The 17,598-nt window shown below is 42.4% G+C and overlaps 1 protein-coding gene across 2 annotated transcripts in view; it reads right to left on the minus strand.

The window, feature by feature from the left end:
* Positions 1–2,302: 2,302 nt before the first annotated feature.
* The window catches only part of emsy (EMSY transcriptional repressor, BRCA2 interacting), a 30,536-nt gene continuing 15,240 nt past the window's right edge, over positions 2,303–17,598 (minus strand). For both annotated transcript variants that reach the window (XM_080866254.1, XM_080866253.1), the window contains 7 exons: positions 13,464–13,674; positions 13,158–13,325; positions 10,623–10,778; positions 10,242–10,390; positions 7,318–7,890; positions 5,527–5,931; positions 2,303–3,998 (listed from right to left, as the gene is read on the minus strand). In XM_080866254.1, the coding sequence (XP_080722380.1) occupies positions 3,816–3,998; positions 5,527–5,931; positions 7,318–7,890; positions 10,242–10,390; positions 10,623–10,778; positions 13,158–13,325; positions 13,464–13,674 (1,845 nt within the window). In that variant the 3' untranslated portion in view covers positions 2,303–3,815. The remainder of the gene's footprint in view (positions 3,999–5,526; positions 5,932–7,317; positions 7,891–10,241; positions 10,391–10,622; positions 10,779–13,157; positions 13,326–13,463; positions 13,675–17,598) is intronic.

Here is a 17,598-nt window from a genome sequence, read left to right on the forward strand (position 1 = left end):
GTGGAGAATGTGTAAATGAAAAAAAGGGCTCTTGTCAAACTGTCACTGTGTGCAAGAAATAAGATGCGAATGTTCCCAATTTTAAAGTCTGGCATTCACACTGGGAATGACACAGCTGCCCGGTATAAAATGTGTACTGCTCAGTTTCCTGAAGCACCTGTAGAGGAAAAACTGGTTTTCGCTAAGCAACAGTCTGCAGCAGTCGCTCAGCACATTCAGGTTACAGGTCAAAGGTGAGAAAGAAAAGTATGTGGAGGATATTTCTCTTTGCTTTTCCAAGCAAAGCAGTTCAACATGACAGAAAGTGCATGTGTAATTCTTTCGTTTTTTGCCAGGCGGGGAAATCCCCAAATTACCGTTTCAATAAAGCCTTGTCACAAAAGCCGTCTGGTTCTGAAGAAGTGGTGAACTAATGTGTTTTTATTGCCCACCAATTCTTAGTCATTGCATGTGGAGGTCATCAAGCTGTCCTGATAACCTTCATTATACTTCCCTCAAAAGAGATCGGGTGGAGGTGGAGGGGTGGGCGTATTAGACTCCTCCAGCTTTAACTGAAGAAGTCTATTACAAAGTAGAATATTTAGACAGAAAACTGCATATGAAGGCACGTGCTTTGAAATTGTGAATAAAAAGCAGTAGAAATCCTGATCTGTTAGAGCAGGGGTGTCCAACTCCAGGCCTCGAGGGCCGGTGTCCTGCAGGTTTTAGATGTCCTTGATCCAACACAGCTAATTTAAATGGCTAGATTACCTCCTCAACATGTCTTGATGTTCTCCAGAGGCCTGGTAATGATCTAATCATGTGATTCAGGTGTGTTGACCCAGGGTGAGACCTAAAACCTGCAGGAAACCGGCCCTCGAGGCCTGGAGTTCGACACACCTGTGTTAGAGCATTAGACTGAGCGGTGCGTTTTTTCTATCCAGGTTTGGTTTTACTGCTGCAGTAGTGCGTTTGGGATCATTGTCAGGCTGAAAATGGAACTGTTGCCAATCAGATACTTTTCACGTAGATTTGCAGGGAAAATCAAAATCTTATGGTAATTTTCAGCAGCCCCAAACCATGACAGAGGCTCCACTGTGTCTCACAGACAGGTATTGTTGTAATAGGGGTGCAGGTACCTCTCCTCTGACTCTCCTCTGTACATACTGACAATTTCAAATTTGGATTCATCGCTCCACAAGACCTGTTTGCAAATTAATATAATTTGACATACCTCAACCTTTTCTCCCCATTTCCCTTCTTTAAGAATGGCTTTTTAAGGACACGCTGCACATCATGCTTTTTGCCCTTTGGGAATCACCTTGTTGTTGCAAAAATACTTTAAAAATGTAAAACCCTGTCTGAAAAAAAATAAAAATGGGAAATTGTGTTTTTTTTAGTTCCTTGTGTGCCCTCATGTGCTTAAATGACTCATAGATCAGTGATTAGTGGCGTAACAAACAAAAAACCTTCCTCTGAAAAAGGTCATGAACAAGGCCTGGACTACAAATGAGTGAAAAGCAGCCAGTGTCCAAAAAACAAAAAAAACATTCAGGAAGTTTGGCTTGGACCCAAAATCTAAAGAAATAAGGTCTGTGAAGACTTTTGCACAGTACTGTATGGTAAAAAAAAATTAACAGTGTCTGAGTAGGTATGTAAAAAGCTCCCTTTTTAAGTTCTTTTTCACCTTTTTACCTGCTCAGCTCTCTAAAGATTAACTTTATTGCTCTTAAATGTGTGAAATAACAGAACAGATCTGTTCACCCCATCCTTGCAAGTTTGGGAAATTGTCTTCATTAAATACCAGTAAAAACAGGCTTTTCTAAAACACACGGAGGCCTCCAGCCAGACACAGACGTGCGTTTGCAGCCTAATCGCATCCTGATCGCTTTGGGTCGTCTTCTGTTTTGCTGTCAATCACCTATCTATGCCTCACAAGCAGCGACGTGAAGATTATAGGCGTTTAATGTAAAACGAAAGAAAGACAAACAAACAAACAAAAAAAAAAAGCAGCAAAAGCTCCCTCTGAACAGGAATTTTACAAGAAACGGGGCAGCTTTTCTCTCAAAGCTTCACATATTCCAGTGTAGTAAGAAAAGAAACCTGAATGTGCACGGTGCCGATGTGCTGGTGTTTTTGTGGCGTGAGGTCAAGTTCATCATCATGTTTTTCCAAAAGCCTGAAGGGAAAATGAAAATGGACAAACCTCATCAGACAAACATTATTCAAAGCAGAGGAATTTCTCCCTGTCAAGGATGGACGGGGTTTTTTTGTTTGAAACTCTTTGTTTTCAAACAATTGGACCGAGACAAACACAACCGGCTGTACTCAGCTGATTTATTGTGCAGATTAAATTTTTTTTCATCTAGTCAGACAGTTTGAAAAGGTAGAAAAGAAATGCGTACTTATTGAAATTCTCACTGCAACTTTTTGGACTCTGGAATACATCTTACAAAAAAAAGTACATTGCTCAATTTGCTTCTTTTCCTTTTTTTTTTTTTTTTAAGCACTCCAAAATTACACTGAGCAGCAACTCTTACGTTGGACGTTATTGGTCCTCCAGGACTCTTTTTGTGGTTCTGCGTCATGTTCCTCACAGAAGAAAAAAATAATATATATATATATCAATCTGCTCCAGCTCTGTTCCCTCCTCTGAAAACCCTGTAAAGTGTTGGAGAGTTACAAAATGAGTCGAGAAAAAATACAATCCGTCTGACGCCAAAAGCTGTCCATTTACGAGTCGCCGCTCAGGAACGGCGTGAGCTGATTTTTCCAGGACGACGTCCCTCGGAGAAGCCCCGGTCTAAATTAAGTTCCAAGAATTATTTCTGAAAGCTTCCAAACTTCTGGGGTTGTTTGGGTCTGCAGACCTGATCGAGTTCCCTCTTTTGTGTGAATTATTCAAAGCCCCTTTCAGACATCCTTTCCAATCATCCGATTTCATATCCAAAACAAAAAAAAGCACCCGGGGCACTTTTCTATAAAACACCACGTGAGATTATGACTGCATGTTGTTAGTGGTATGACAGATTTTTAGATTTTATATCGCCAACTATGCTCCTAACTTTAAATAAAACAAAGATGTTGTGATTTGTTTTCATGGGAGGCTCCGTCCTCTGAGCCTGTGTGTGACACTCGGTCTTTGGAGAATGGGCACAGGTTCATTGAGTCTGCAACATTATGAGCAAAGCTTTTGGGAATTTCTGCAGAAGGAAAATCACCTTTGATAGAATTTCTTGGGGGTGAAAACACGTCAAACCGGTTCTTGATGAGATATCAAACTAGTGGTAAAGTTGTAATAGGTGCAAAAGAGGCCGTGAGGAACATAACAATAAAGGTTTCATTTAAAAAGATGGCTGGAGGCAGTGATGTCATGCATAATGTCTAAAAAGGGCTTTTAAGTCTGGTGTTTAAGGCATTTTCAATATCTTTTCTGCTGCTACTCATCTCTATGACCCCCTCAGAAGTTGCAGGTCCTTTGGGTTGACTTTAAATGCAGTGTACTTGCTCAGCTGTATGTTTATGAAATGATATTTAAATGTCTTAGAAAGTAGAAAGTCCACCATACTGTAACATCGTATGCTGGGAGAAACTGCTTTCCAGCTCTCTGAAGCCGGACTAGAACTAATCCTTTCACCTCGCTCCCACATCTGGTGATAAAAACCACATGTGCCGTTAGCTGCGGGGACGAAAAGAGCCTAACAAACTAATACTTTACACAAAATGAAACACTAACTAAAGTCCACTGTGTCCGAGGCCTCGAACAAATCGCCAGTCTGCTTTTCCCAAAGTGAAAATGTGCGCTGCACCCGTCAGGGTCTCTTAGCATGGAGTGACTACGGCTGGTCGGGGGGGCTTGCGGCGGCGGCCTCGTCGTTGCTGCTGTCCACCTCCTGCTCCATGGGGCTGTCCTCCTCCAGCTGCTGGCTGGTGTAGTTGGTGATTTCCAGGAAGCCGCTGGGCTCCACTACCACGTTAGACTGGCTGGAGTCTGGCAGGATGGAATACTGAGGAATCACCTGCATGTATGAGAAAGATCGGGCTCAGAGTAAGTGAAAATAGTCCCTCTCAGACTTTTTTTTTTCCACTCTAGACTCTGTGTGACATCACAGAGAGGGGATATCCCTAATATGGTCCTCTCAGTCTGCAGTGGAGTATACGATAAATGAGTCACAGAATAAACAATAGAACTAGAAATAAGTAACCAAATGTAAGTTATGTCAATACTGAGCATATAGGTTTGCATATACAGTGTTCGTTTTCCCTTTTCCTGTTCTGGGGGAATCACTCCATTTTCCGACATTTGAGACTGTGAGTGCCTTCTTCTGGGCTTTATCATCAGGTAGTGATGCTTTAAGATGGTATTTTCCATCCTTGTTGACATTTTTTTTTCAGCTTTGACTTAAGGAAACAAAACAGGACTTTCAGGGAAATCCACCTGTTCACCTTTGTTTCTGAGAATTAGACGAGAAGATCGATACAAGTCAGAGAAACTGTTTAGGCTTCAAAGACGAAAACCTTTTCTGTTTTACAGTTTCATACAAAGGATACTTAACATAGTAATAGTAAAGCTGGGGAACAGTAAATTACATATTCTTCAGTGGCCAGGTCAGTTACCTGATCGGAGCCTAACAGAGCTGAAGACAGCTGCAGTAAACACCTGGCAGAGCATTTCAAGATATAAAAAACAATCCTTGGAAGTTTTTCCATTTTTTGAGCCTCTGAAAATCAGGGACTGTGTCTTAAAATTGCAGTTAACGCAAAATCTTTTAAATTAAAGCTGAAAGTCTGCACTTCCGCTGCATATTGGTTTATTTGCACACAACTCAGTTGATTTTAAAATTACAGGCAAAAGCACAAAACTGTCAGTCCAAATACTTATGGACCTAACTTCTTCACTCTTTCCCCCTTGGACGTCTCGGAAACCCTCGTTTCAGCCCTGCTTTTAGAACAAATTGACCGACTGAGCATGAGAGGTTAGTGAGGGTGTTCCACGTCTTCACCGACGTATACTGAGGTGTCAAAACCCGTCTTTGAGGGTACGGAGAGGTCGTCAAATGTTGCCCTTGTGGGGGAAAGTGTTAAGAAAAATGTCTGCTTAGCGTGAGATAAAAACACAGGACCAGCTGCTCCATTAGATGAGCATTTGCAAATAAAATCTGTTGGCATGAAAACCTGATTTAAAAAAGGCGTTTGGCATGGGTGTGTTTGCTTGTGACTGTGCTGAGTTCATTTAAACAAATAATAAATAAAGCCCTGTCTTTGTTGACTCTCTTTAATAGTTGCACATGCTGCCTAATGAAGGATCAGAGGACGGCGTTTATGGTTGTGGTGAAAAATGTTTCAGTTTTGGCTGAAAATCAGCTGCTTAGTTAACCAAGGACTTTTTAAAGTTTATAAGTATCTGATTATCATTATCCACCGTCCATTAAAAAAACACTTGTGTGCTTTCACTTTGATAACGTGGCCATATCATGTGCTCTTTGTGCAAAAACGTTTATCTGCTGTCTGATTTATCTTCTCAGTAACGTACAGTACAAAACGTACCTCGATGACTTCCAGGTCTTCCTTGCTCCTCTGCGCCGTGAGGCCCTGCAGGCAGCTGAACTGCTGCGGCTTCGAGTGGGAGTGATGCATGGTGGCCCCGGAGCTGCTGATGAACTGGCCCGAGTCCAGCGTGCCGGACACGGCCTGGACCTCCAAAGCTTTCCCCAGAGGGCCGCAATCGCTGGAGGAATCCACCACCATGGGCTCCGTGCTTGGATCGATCTCCGCCTCCATCATGGAGATCTTCAGGATGTCCGACACTGAGGGCTTGTCTCCAGAAGGCCCGGAGCTGGACTCTGGGATCAGTTTGGCAGAAGCCTCCCCGCTGCTGAAGACGGGCGACGAGTGGTGGGAACTGCCAAAGGTAATCTTGGTGACGGTGGCACTCTGCGTGATGATTGGCTGCTGCAGTGACAAATTAGAAGAAGTACTTGTTATTACTGAATTACTACAGCTGACCTCTGGCAGGAGGAGAGACAGTAACCAAAGCAGGTCCTGATAAGAAGATCATAATGAACTGAAATGATAATCAAAGGCACGTATGCAGGCTCTGTACGTGCTACAGCTCAGCCAAAGACAAGATAAGTGTTCATATTTAAAAGTCAGATAGTAGGAAAGCTTGCTGTATGGCTCACAAGCTCCAAATATACAGACACCGAGCTCTTGCTTCAGTCCAACTGTGACAAATGAGCTGATTTGTTATTTGTTCTGGCCACCAATCAGCCTTTGGTTGCCGTGACAGATAACAGAGAGAAGCAGCAGCTGCAGCCAGCATTAGCACAGCCATAAATTAATTTCCCCTTGTTTATCAGTGTGTCACATGAGGGGAAAAAAACAAAAAAAACAAGAGGTTCATTCCATTTGGCTCAAACGTAGGGAAATCCCAGCACCGAAACATGCACTGCTTATTATTAGATGCTGAGAATTACTTGGGAATGCTGTGGATTCCCTTTTGTAGACTCAGGGAAGCTTTTAAGAACAATAATCCAAGTTGGAATTTTGAACATGTCTAGAGGAACGGTGTCAAACTCGTTTTAATTCACGGGCCAAAACCATGAGCCAAAAGTTAAATACACCCTTTGCCACATTTAACTTCATAATGTGTCATTTTTATAACTACTTAGAAATGAACAGGAAGTTTACACATGATATAAAAAGCACATTCCCTTTCTTTACTAGATTCACACCTCCACATTAACATCTACAAAACCACACGTTGGGTTTTCATTAATAATGAAAGTATGTCACATTGTTTAGTGATGTTCAGCATTTAAATTACCTCAGTTTGAACTTTGAATTCACTTCTATTCTTGTATTGGATTACAACGACACCATGCAATTAAAATAGAGAAAGCGGGCTTTGAAGGCTTCATTCTGGGCCCTGACCCACATTTTCCATCGGTGCTCTACAGTGATGTTATTGAAATACTGCTCACCGTTTTTAATAGATGTACAGCAGTTATTTAATGCACTGAGCAGCAAAATGCAGCTGATCTCTTTTGATAAACATAAGGTGTCACTCAAATTGATATCGCCCCCTGGGAGAGTGGGAGATAAAAAGGGGAGGCTGGGTGTAGGCCTCTCCCTTTTATCTCCTAGTCATGGGACTGGATGTATGTGTTTGTGGTCGTGGATCGGGACAGAAGTGAAAATCCACTCACGTGTCACCCTCGACAGGTTTTATCAGGTGACTTAACAGGAAGTCATCATGACAAAATAAAAGAGAGAAGCTGTGGGCATCAGCTGCCTCTGGAAATTTACTCCTGGTGAGCAGGTGTAAAATCCACTCACCTGGCTGGAGGCGGTTTTGTCGGTGCTGACGGGGTGGTGTGCCTGCAGCGGAGGAGGGTGGGACATTGAGGTGTGCAGGGGCCGGTGGTGGGATGTGGGGGCCTGCTGGAGCTTCGGGAGCTGTGGCGTCAACATGGGCTTGGTTGGCGTGCTCGGAGTGGCGGCCTTGGCCCCGGCTGGGGTCGGTGCGCTCACAGGTCTGTCTTTAGGGCTCTGGGTTAATGTTTGGGGTTTGGGCTGACTCTGCTCTCGTAGCTTGGGGATTTTCTTAGTCAGAAGAGGAGTAGAAGGGAAGGTGGTGGAGGAAGAGGAAGGCTGGCTGATCTGAGGTTTGCTCTGCAGCTGCGGTGGCGTCTGCTGGGTGGACGTGGAGGTGGAAGGGTGCCGGCTCTGCTCGGCCTCAGCCTGGCTCAAAGGCGGCGGCTGAGCGCTTGCAGAGTGGGCGGGTTGCTTGGTGGGTTCTGAAGCTGGTTGGGTGGAGCGGTAGAACAAGCCTGTCTGGGGGTCCAAAGTGTCTCCTTCCAACTCTCCCGCCTCTAATACAGCCTCAGGTTTACCATGACTGTCAGAGTGCTGGAAAAAAGACACATACATGACGCTGTTAACGGTCAGCAGGACAAAAATACGACACAGGAGAATTTTATGGAGAAAAGACTGTACAGAAAGATGGACGTAGCCATTGCTCATCCAATTGATTTGCGCTGTATTGTTTTTTCCATCTTGACTTTTTGAAACAAGATGCACCATTGAAGTGTGGCTCTGACTGAGAAACGAGGAGCACTGTGCACTGATACATAGTGACCTGACAATCAAAAGGTAGACCCGCCCTAAAGCGTTCCCTGCTGTATCATTCCTCTGGAGGCTAACGAGAACCTAACCCATTTACTAAATTCATTCATGTTGCATTCAAAAAGGCTTGAAAGTAGCAACTGAGCCCATAAACTAATCCGGAAAATGTTTTCCGAGGTCTTGGATGAAGTAGGGCTGTTATTTTCCACGCACAGGAGGACAGATACGATTTTTTTTTAAGATAAGAGCAATATTGGAATATGTCAATTAACTAACTGAGCATTTTATGGCTTACAGTGTTTTCTGAAAACCGTAAGTAGTGACCAAAAGACGATACTAATATTAATGAGTGTTTTTAAGTTGATTTTAAAGATTAGGCACAAGAATATTGATAAATCATTAATTTGTAGAGGTGGGAATCACCATATATCCCACGATGCGATATTATCACGATACTTAACGCACGATACGATATTATTGCAATTTTTAAAAATATTTTGCGATATTCAGATTCTGTACATAAAGGTAAACTTTATCAATATTCATTTTATCTAATATCAAAGTCTCACACTCAGTCTTTCTCTCATTTCAGTCAGTTTTATTGTTGACAAACTGAACGGTTTGTATTACAGTCTAGTCCAACTTAACTGAATGCAACCATCTGGTACAATTATAGCTATTCTGAACTATGCAATTTATGATAACTATGCAGCCCATTCAACAACTGAAGAATTTGACAGTAAATTAAAACAAAATATAATTTTACATTAAATAAAAAAGTTTTAAACTTAATTTAAATAAAACATGTCTTAAATTAAAATAAGTAAACGGTCATGTTTATTGCTGCCAAAAAAAAAGTTAAACACATTTGGACAGTGAAGGAATGTCAGGATTCTTGCTCAGAAAAAAAGAGCTGATCCAAATGCTCTGAAGTCAGAGTTCCAGTCCACAAAAACTTTTTTTGTAACAAAATATCGATTTCTGCTGTCCCTGTATCGATACATTATTAGCAAACAAAATATCACAATACTACACAGTATCGATTTTTTCCCCCACCCCTATTAATTTGTGCGTGGAATGTTCATACACATTATGCATAGATGGGCCAATGTCCTGTGGAGAGACAAGACTGATGTGGAGATGTTTGGCCATAATCCATAGCACCGTGTTTGCGGAAAAACAGACGCTGCACATCAGCACAAACACTGCATACCAACTGTCAGCACGGCAGAGGATGGCTTATTGATTTGGGTTTGTTTCACAGCCACAGGACCTGGGCACCTTGCAGCCACTGAGTAAGGTATGCATGAAGCCATCTGTTTGACACTTCAAGCTTGGATCATGTAACAGGACCGTGATTCCAAGCACAGCAGGAAATCTACAAGACAAAGTCCAGACCTCAATCTGATGGTAAAGCTGTGGCAGAACCTTAAGAGAGCTGTGCACAACTGAATGATCAGTGAACTGAAGCAACTTTGTAAAGAAGAGTGGGCCAAATTTCTCCACAACGATGTGAGACAAAGTAACGCACTGATAGAAGTCGTACAGAAAACAGCAACTCATGCTATTGCTGCTAAAGGTGGACCTACAAGCTACTGAATCACGTGGATTAATTAGATTTTCACAGGAAGTCCATAAAGGGGATGTTTATTTAATTTAAAAGGTTCTCTGTGCAACATTAAAAAACCCATCAAACTCAACTGTTTGTTTTTATACTTTTTCAAAAGCTGAAGACGCTGCACTTTGTGGCAACTTGCTCTCGGTTTCTGTCCTCTGACACCAAACAATTGTTTAAAAAAAACAAACAAACATGGAAACCAAGACAATAACTGCAATATAAATAAGAAAAAAAACTGCACTGCCATGCTTTCACAAAGAACAAGAGAAAAATTCCCAGGAAGCATTTTGTCTCCGGTGGTAATCCACCAAACCAGATGAAAGGTTTGCATTGAAACTACTACTTTCACGCAGAGAAACCGTTCCCGTGAAAGCAGTTTACACCAGTTTTCTGTGGATCGGAGAGGAGCTCAGATATATTTGTAGAACAAATGACACAAGGTTTGACCCGTTTCTCTGCAACACATTTATACATTGATATTTATTTTGTACCCTTAAGACCAAAGTCCAACCCTCACCACGTGTGACGCTGGAGCCGCAGAGGAGACAGCAGCAGGTTTGGTTACCACAGCAACTGTGCTTGTTTTATATGGCTTCCCCAGCTGCTGACTGGAGGACATAACCACCTCTTCATCCTGCGAGGGCACTCCCACTCTGGTGGCTTTTCCTGCAGTGAAATTAGTCATTCTGTCAGATGATGAGGTATTAAAAGTAGTAGTGGGTTTCACACACACACTTCAGCTTCCGTCACTAAATGACCTAAAAAGGAGAACCATGTTTCACAAGCTGCCCACTGCGAGGTTTTAGTTTGAACTGTATTTCATTCCACTGAAATCATGACTGGCACCAAAAACAGGAACTGCAAAGTGCTGAATATGAAGCATGATGGAGAGGACTACCTCCTGCGACGTATTCAGCGGTGGGTTCAGCCTCTGAGGTAGAGGGTTTGGGGGATTCAGGGCTGGGCTTCTTCTCCTGGGCCAACTGGATGGGCACAGCCATCTGGCTAAGGTCGATGGTGTGCTGCCTGGGTTTGGATTCTCCCTTTTCCTTCACTGTCAAGACGAACAACAGTGAAATTCAGCATCATTTACCAATTCAGTCATGTTTACAGCTCATATTCACTGTTAACTTCATCTGATTATTTCCAACTTGTGCTCGACGTTAGGCCCGAGCGAGGGCTAGCAGACAGAAACTGTTCCTATAAATGTGCATTTAAAGTTTCAGGGTTTTTTGGCACCATGCCTGTATACGCCAGGGTTAGAGCGCCAACTTTCTCTCTGAGCAATCACCTTAGTTTTAAATCCAGCTGATTTTTGTTTTTGACACTTGAACGGAAAGTTCTGTTTGCCTGCATAATCCAGATTTCAGTGGTGCAGACCAGCTGCTTGACTTATTTGGCTCGAGCGTCTCAGTAAATAGCATAGTTTAGTAACACTAAAGCAGATAAAGCAAGTGTTAGCTTGACTAACTGTAGGCTATATTTAGACTTGCTGAGAGAGCTGCTAAGCACCACAAAATACAGCCTACACTCAAACTGACACTTTTAAATTGGCTAAAACACATTTTGACGCATAACTTCATAACAGCAGTGTGTTTAACATCTGTGTCTGCGGCATGTAGTGATTCTCCCCTTCACTCTTAACCTGGAAGAAGTGAGCAGCGAGTGGGCGAAAGTTCCAGCGCACTGGTTACCTGTTTGCAAAGTCACAGGTGGAGAAACTTATAACTGCTAATAAAGCTGGGAGGCAGTCTTGTTTCCGTAGAAATGCAAAAAAACAAAAGAAAAACCCCTAAAAAACCCAATGATAACATTGTAAATAGCATGTTCATGATACGATACACCTTTGAGGTCTGGTGTACCATTTGCCACGAGAAGCTCTTTGTTATCACAGATATAATTTGTGTTTTGATTGTTGAATCCAAGCTAACACGGAGGCGTGGACAGGAAACTACAGAAAGTCGCTGAACCGCAAACAGGCATCTTGTAAAACAGGTTAAGTTGACTGTGTGGAAACCCTTTTTATAGAAACGTAATCAAAGCACAATAGTTTCTTTACTCGGTGGTGTGCAACTCTTTTTGCTGACTAGCTAAAAACCGTGGAGGCTCCATGAACGTGCATTTCACTTAAGCGTTTCAAAAGTAAGTAAAGGTTGACTGCCACATCGGTTTTGGAACAGCTGGAACAAATTAAAACCGTTTCTTATAATAAGGAAGATCTGCTTTCCTGGCAGAATCGGGGGGAAACAACAACAAAATAATTACGATAAATATCTGTGTTTTTTCTGTGAATCACATCTCAGGTTTTTTTTCGTAACAGGGAAGTTATATTAGATCTCAGAGATATATACAATTAAAACTCCATAAAGCACTTTTAATGTGCATACAGACGAAAAAAAAAAAAAAAAAGCAAATTGGGGGATTATACCCCTGAGCTGCTGGGCTTTTAATTTGAAACATATGTGCAGGAAGTGTTGAGTTACACTGTCTCCTCTTAAAAAAAAAATCCAAACAAACTGCAAAGTAAAACCAGAATTGGGATAAATGAATATGTGAGACCAATATTAACGATAAATTGAGCACCAGAGCGACGAGTACGGCAGTTTTTGGACCGCTATGCTGCAGAAATATACTCTATAAACTCAAATATGATACTATGACCTAAAACAGATGCCTTTAACCCTCCGAGGTCTAAAAAAACACCCCCCCCCCCCCCCCCCCCAAAAAAAAAAAAAAAACAAGACATCATCCAAACACAGGGTTAGGTTAGATTAAGGTTACTTCTTTGCCGATAATTTGGACCTCATTTCGTTAATGTGATCTCATTTTAAAAACATACAAAAAGCTCGTTGTCTCCAGTTCATGACAGCTTTATAAAAATTTATGTATTTTGAGTATTAACGCTCTAAAGAGTTTTACAGACAACACTGGGTATTACCTTCATTATGGATCAGGTTTTGCGCACTAAACAGCAATTACCTCTTTGGGAATTTTCACTCACAGCCAGATAAATGCTATCGGCTGCTCCGCCGTGCCGCTAATGTGAGTATTTAAATATTTTAAAAAAATTCCCACCTTCAAATATTCCATGGGAAACCTTTACCTTTGCATTTGCTTACATCAGTCCTGTTCCACAGGTCTACCATCCAATGAGCTCAGTATCTAAGCAAAGCCTCGAGCACGAAATGCATAATTACTGTTGGCCAGCAGCTCTTCGTGCTTCAGCAGTTTCAGGAATGTGTTGAAAATTAGTTTGACACTTGAGGCGAACACCTCCTGTGTTTGTATTTCTGATGAAGCTGAAGCATTCGAGCTGTTTTTTTCGAGCTCCTCTGAACTCTGCTGAATCAGCATGTGCACTGGTGGTAAACCCCCACCTCTCCTCTCCTCTTCCTGTGACACCTGCAGCTTTTTCTGTGACGTGATGGCTCACCTGATATCTGCTGAAGTTCAAGAAGAGCTTTTATGGTGGAAGTGGCCGACTGGGATTCCCCGCCAGATACCTCCTGGTAGATGATGGTGGGGCTGGACTCCACAGCTACTTCCTGCTCAGTCCAATCCTGCTCTCTGGAGGACACCACGTGCACTACAGGCTGCGCTTCTGAGGAGCGGACAGTTTTTGTTTTTTTAAACCAGCGGTTACACATCACATTTCAGTCAACAATCCTGAGGCAAACACCACAGAAGCAGTAGTTTATCTCCAATCTCTGCGTCATGGGAAAAGTAAAGGGAGGCATACCTTGAGCGCTGCCCTGAGAAGCCTCGCTGACTAAGCTGCTGGCCTCTGCGAGGCTGCCGGCATCATCCTTTGTGGCCCCGTCCTGGCCTGGGGTCTGACCCTGACTCAGTTCGGCGGAGCGGGTCACCTGCTGCAGCGTCTCAGTGACCAGCTGCCGGGTCTGCTCGCTCACCACCGCTGTCTGGAAGACCGGCTTCGGTTTGATGAGAACCTGCAGGAAACCAGAGGAGCATACAGTGTCCTGAAAGCTGTTGACTGGTGTATGCTCCTCATTATACTTGATAAGGAACTATAGTCCTAATGAGTGAAAACACAAGCCTGAAAGCAAGCGTTTGCCTCTGTAACCTCCTGTTGTGGCAGGCCAGATGTTTCAATATCCGTTCAGACTTCCACTACTTTCCATCTTTCTTTCCATCTCTCTCTCTTCCTCCACGCAGTCGGTCACAACGAGTCTTTCAATGTTAACATTTTACAATCTTTTCACTCACTTTTTTATATCAATAACACATCAAAGGTCAAACCAGAATGTCGACACACATTTTTATTGATCTGCACTAAACAACCTCTTTATCACCTGGCTTGTTATCACTTCTTCTTTTTACTTTATTGTAACACAAGAGCACTTTTGATGCCATTTTTGCATCATGACGCCTGTGATTTCTTGGCTGCTGTTGTGTGGGATGTGTTCTGCTTTGCACTAAGCCTTACTGGGATGTAACTGCCTCCATCGCCCTAATCCAACGCTTTTACGCAGTTTTTCTGTTTTTTAATAATAATAATAATAATAATAATAATAATAATAATGGATTGCATTTATACAGCGCTTTTTGAGACCCTCAAAGCGCTTTACAATTCCATGATTCATTCACACACTGGTGAAGGCAAGCTACAGTTGTAGCCACAGCTGCCCTGGGGCAGACTGACAGAAGCGAGGCTGCCATATCGCGCCATCGGCCCCTCTGGCCAACACCAGTAGGCGGTAGGTGAAGTGTCTTGCACACGGACACAACGACCGAGACTGTCCGAGCCGGGGCTCGAACCAGCAACCTTCCGATTACAAGACGAACTACCAACTCTTGAACCATGATCGCCCTTTTTTTGTTTTTTTTTGTTTTTTTACGTAAGACAACATTCGATCAGGGATGTTTTGCTTCCACGAGCGTCTCTAGCTTGCTTGCCACCATCCTCGCACACCATCAGTGAGCTTCACCTGACTGAACCCGTCAGGGCTCCTTTTCTTTATATGTTACACTGTAATAACTCCCACTGTCTGGCATCTGTTTGAACAGAGTCACCTTCGGCTGAACTTTTATAAATGATATAGAATTTGCCTCTCTGTGGGAAATGGACAATTAGGTTAAGTACACAGTGACTCAGTGGTTCCTCAGTAGCATTCAGGAACCATAGGCCCATGTTGCAAATCTGCTGCGTCACAATTGTGTAAAGATTTGTGCGCAAGATCTGACGTGTTAGGCGTTGTTCCTACGACGTCATTATTAATGCTTTTCATGGGTTCTTATTACAAAAGGCTCAAGTTATGTCATAGCTTTGCATGTTCCAGGAAGAATACTACTTCCCCTTAATATGGCCTCAAAATAATGCACAACTAATGTGATAACGTAGGCAAAGCAGTTGTGTCATGTAGTAGACCGCAGACGAGACAGCCTTGAGTTATTTTTGAAAAGGTAGATTTCTGAAAACTAAAACTAGACTAATTGAAATAAAATAAGTCAAACCTGACTTTTCGGTGCTTTTTGACGGGACATAAATTCCAATCTCCCAGGTGAAAGGAACCCACAAATCCACCACAACCTGTTAAACTGATTCAAATCTTTGCATCGTGGTGTTTACGTTTTTCCCTTAAAGCTGGCCTTGGAACCACATCATCATACGTGAGCACCAGATGCATCACACACGCACAACATCTACCAGGGATAGCCCTCCTGGAAGAATCCTGTCATTTATATTCTCTCATTAAAAGGGAGACTCCTTTGCAGTTTTATTACAAAACTAAACACAGAGGACAGGATTACCATGAACCGGTGCAGAGAAACGGAGACGGATTGGCATGAGAATAAAACTGGCCACCTTTAACATAGTTTACTGTGTGCACAAATGGAGAAACACAACTGTGTGGGTGCAACTCTCACTGCTTATGTGCAGACACACTGTTGCTGCTGCCAGGAAGTGCTTCCTTCCCTCTTAATGGTAACAAGAGATGGCTACACCAGCGAGTGCACCATTGGTCAAGCCATCCTCATCTTTACAGTTCTTCTAAGGCTTCTCGGTTGTTGTTACAAGTGTAACCCTGGTTAAGGATAATAATAATAATAACATGTATAAAGATATAGTAGATTCTTTTTTAATTTTTTTATACTTCAGATTTATTTGTGTTGTGTAGTCCAATGGCGAGTAAAATGTTCCAAAATATGTGCACCATCTAAAGAGTCTGTTCTGAATGACAATGAAGTGGCTATTTTATGTAGTGGGCTAATAACAGCCTCCATAGCCAGCTTAATGTTTGGGGGATCCCCCCTCAAGAAAAGAGAAATTCTAAAAACTTTTTTTGCAAATAAACAATAACATAAAATATCTGATGGCGAGGCCTGATAAAAAATTTTTTAACAAAAAACCCAGAGAGCGTGCAGCTCTTAAATGTCCCATAAGGCTAATTTGTCGTTAGTGACACAATAAAGTTCACTTTATAAATAAAGCACAGCTTTGCCTCGAGTCAGACGGCTTATCGGAGGCAGCAAGTTGCTTCTTATCAAACATTTTACAGCGGAGTTAGTCGGAAGACGTTATTTAGACTACGAGTTTCTTACTCATGAACGCTGACATTAGCTGAGTCATTTTTCCGTCTGCTTCAGCGGCTGCTGAGTAACTAGGTCATAAACGTCGAAACTGACTGCTTGAGAAAAACAGTTTAAATATTACAGAAACTGGAAACAAACTTTGGTAAACAGGTGTCATGTTCGTCACTGGAAAAGAGAAAAGAGACGCTGGTATTTAAGCCAGTTAAGAAAATGTGGCAATTAGTGGTTTCACTCCAACTGCACAGCAGATTAGCACTGTGGGTGTTTAACTCGGTAACTACAGTACTCATTACTCACTGACCACAGTTTCCCCTCGATGACTAAAAACGAACCTTGAATTCTGAATTTAGACCTTTTTTTTGAGAAGTCTGATATTGAAACAATGACAAAGTATTTGTGAATCAATCTGAAAAAGACAAAGAAAAAAAAATCTGCAGAACTTGTGATTTATGTTTTTGTTATTAGAGAGATATTTTTAACACTGTGTGGCTGACAGCTCGTGTTTTCATTAACCCTTCACTCTAACTTTGTGTGTTTGCAGCACAAAACGACCTGGAAACCAGCGTAGTGGGACTTACCCTCTCAGAATATTTCTGACAATTTTATCTTGAATTCAAATTCCCCCAAAAGGTCTTGAAATATCAGGCGGAGGCTGCAGGCTTTAGTCTGAACAACCTTTTTGTGGGTGTTTCTTCTTAAATTACTATATATGCTTTCGCTAGTCATTTAACATCTGTCAGAAATCTAAGAATTTCTCCAGAAGTTTTCAAAAATAGACAAAATAAAACCCCCCTAGGAACTGAAAGAGGTCAACGACAGTGGCAAAAAACAAATTAGAGCTCAGGAGATACTAATAGCATACAAAATACAAAAAGTCCACTGGCCACAATACCTGTGTCACCTCACTCTGCAGTTCCCCTCTGGTGAGCTTTAGCCTCTTTCAGCTCACTGTTTTGGCTTTTACAACCTCCAGTTTGAATTCAGGCTCAGCTAAAGTCACATTACACACAGATTCAACAAGTTGCTCCCTCGGAGATAATGGTCCATATTGGCATGACAGCATCACACAGTTGCTGCACATCCTGCTGCACCAGATCCCAAAGGTTCTCTAGTGGAGTGAAATCTGGTGACTGTGGAGGCCATTTGAGGACAGTGAACTCATTGTCATGTTCAAGAAACAAGATGATCTGAGCTTTGTGACATCCTGCTGGACGCAACAACACTCAGGCTGTGGTGTTCAAAATGTTCAGCAGAAAGTCTGACCCCCCCACAGCATTACACCAGCATCAAGAGCAGCTCTGAGCCTTTGATAGAAAGTG

This window comes from Rhamphochromis sp. 'chilingali' (genome assembly GCF_963969265.1).
Source record: "Rhamphochromis sp. 'chilingali' genome assembly, chromosome: 19".
NCBI lineage: Eukaryota > Metazoa > Chordata > Actinopteri > Cichliformes > Cichlidae > Rhamphochromis > Rhamphochromis sp. 'chilingali'.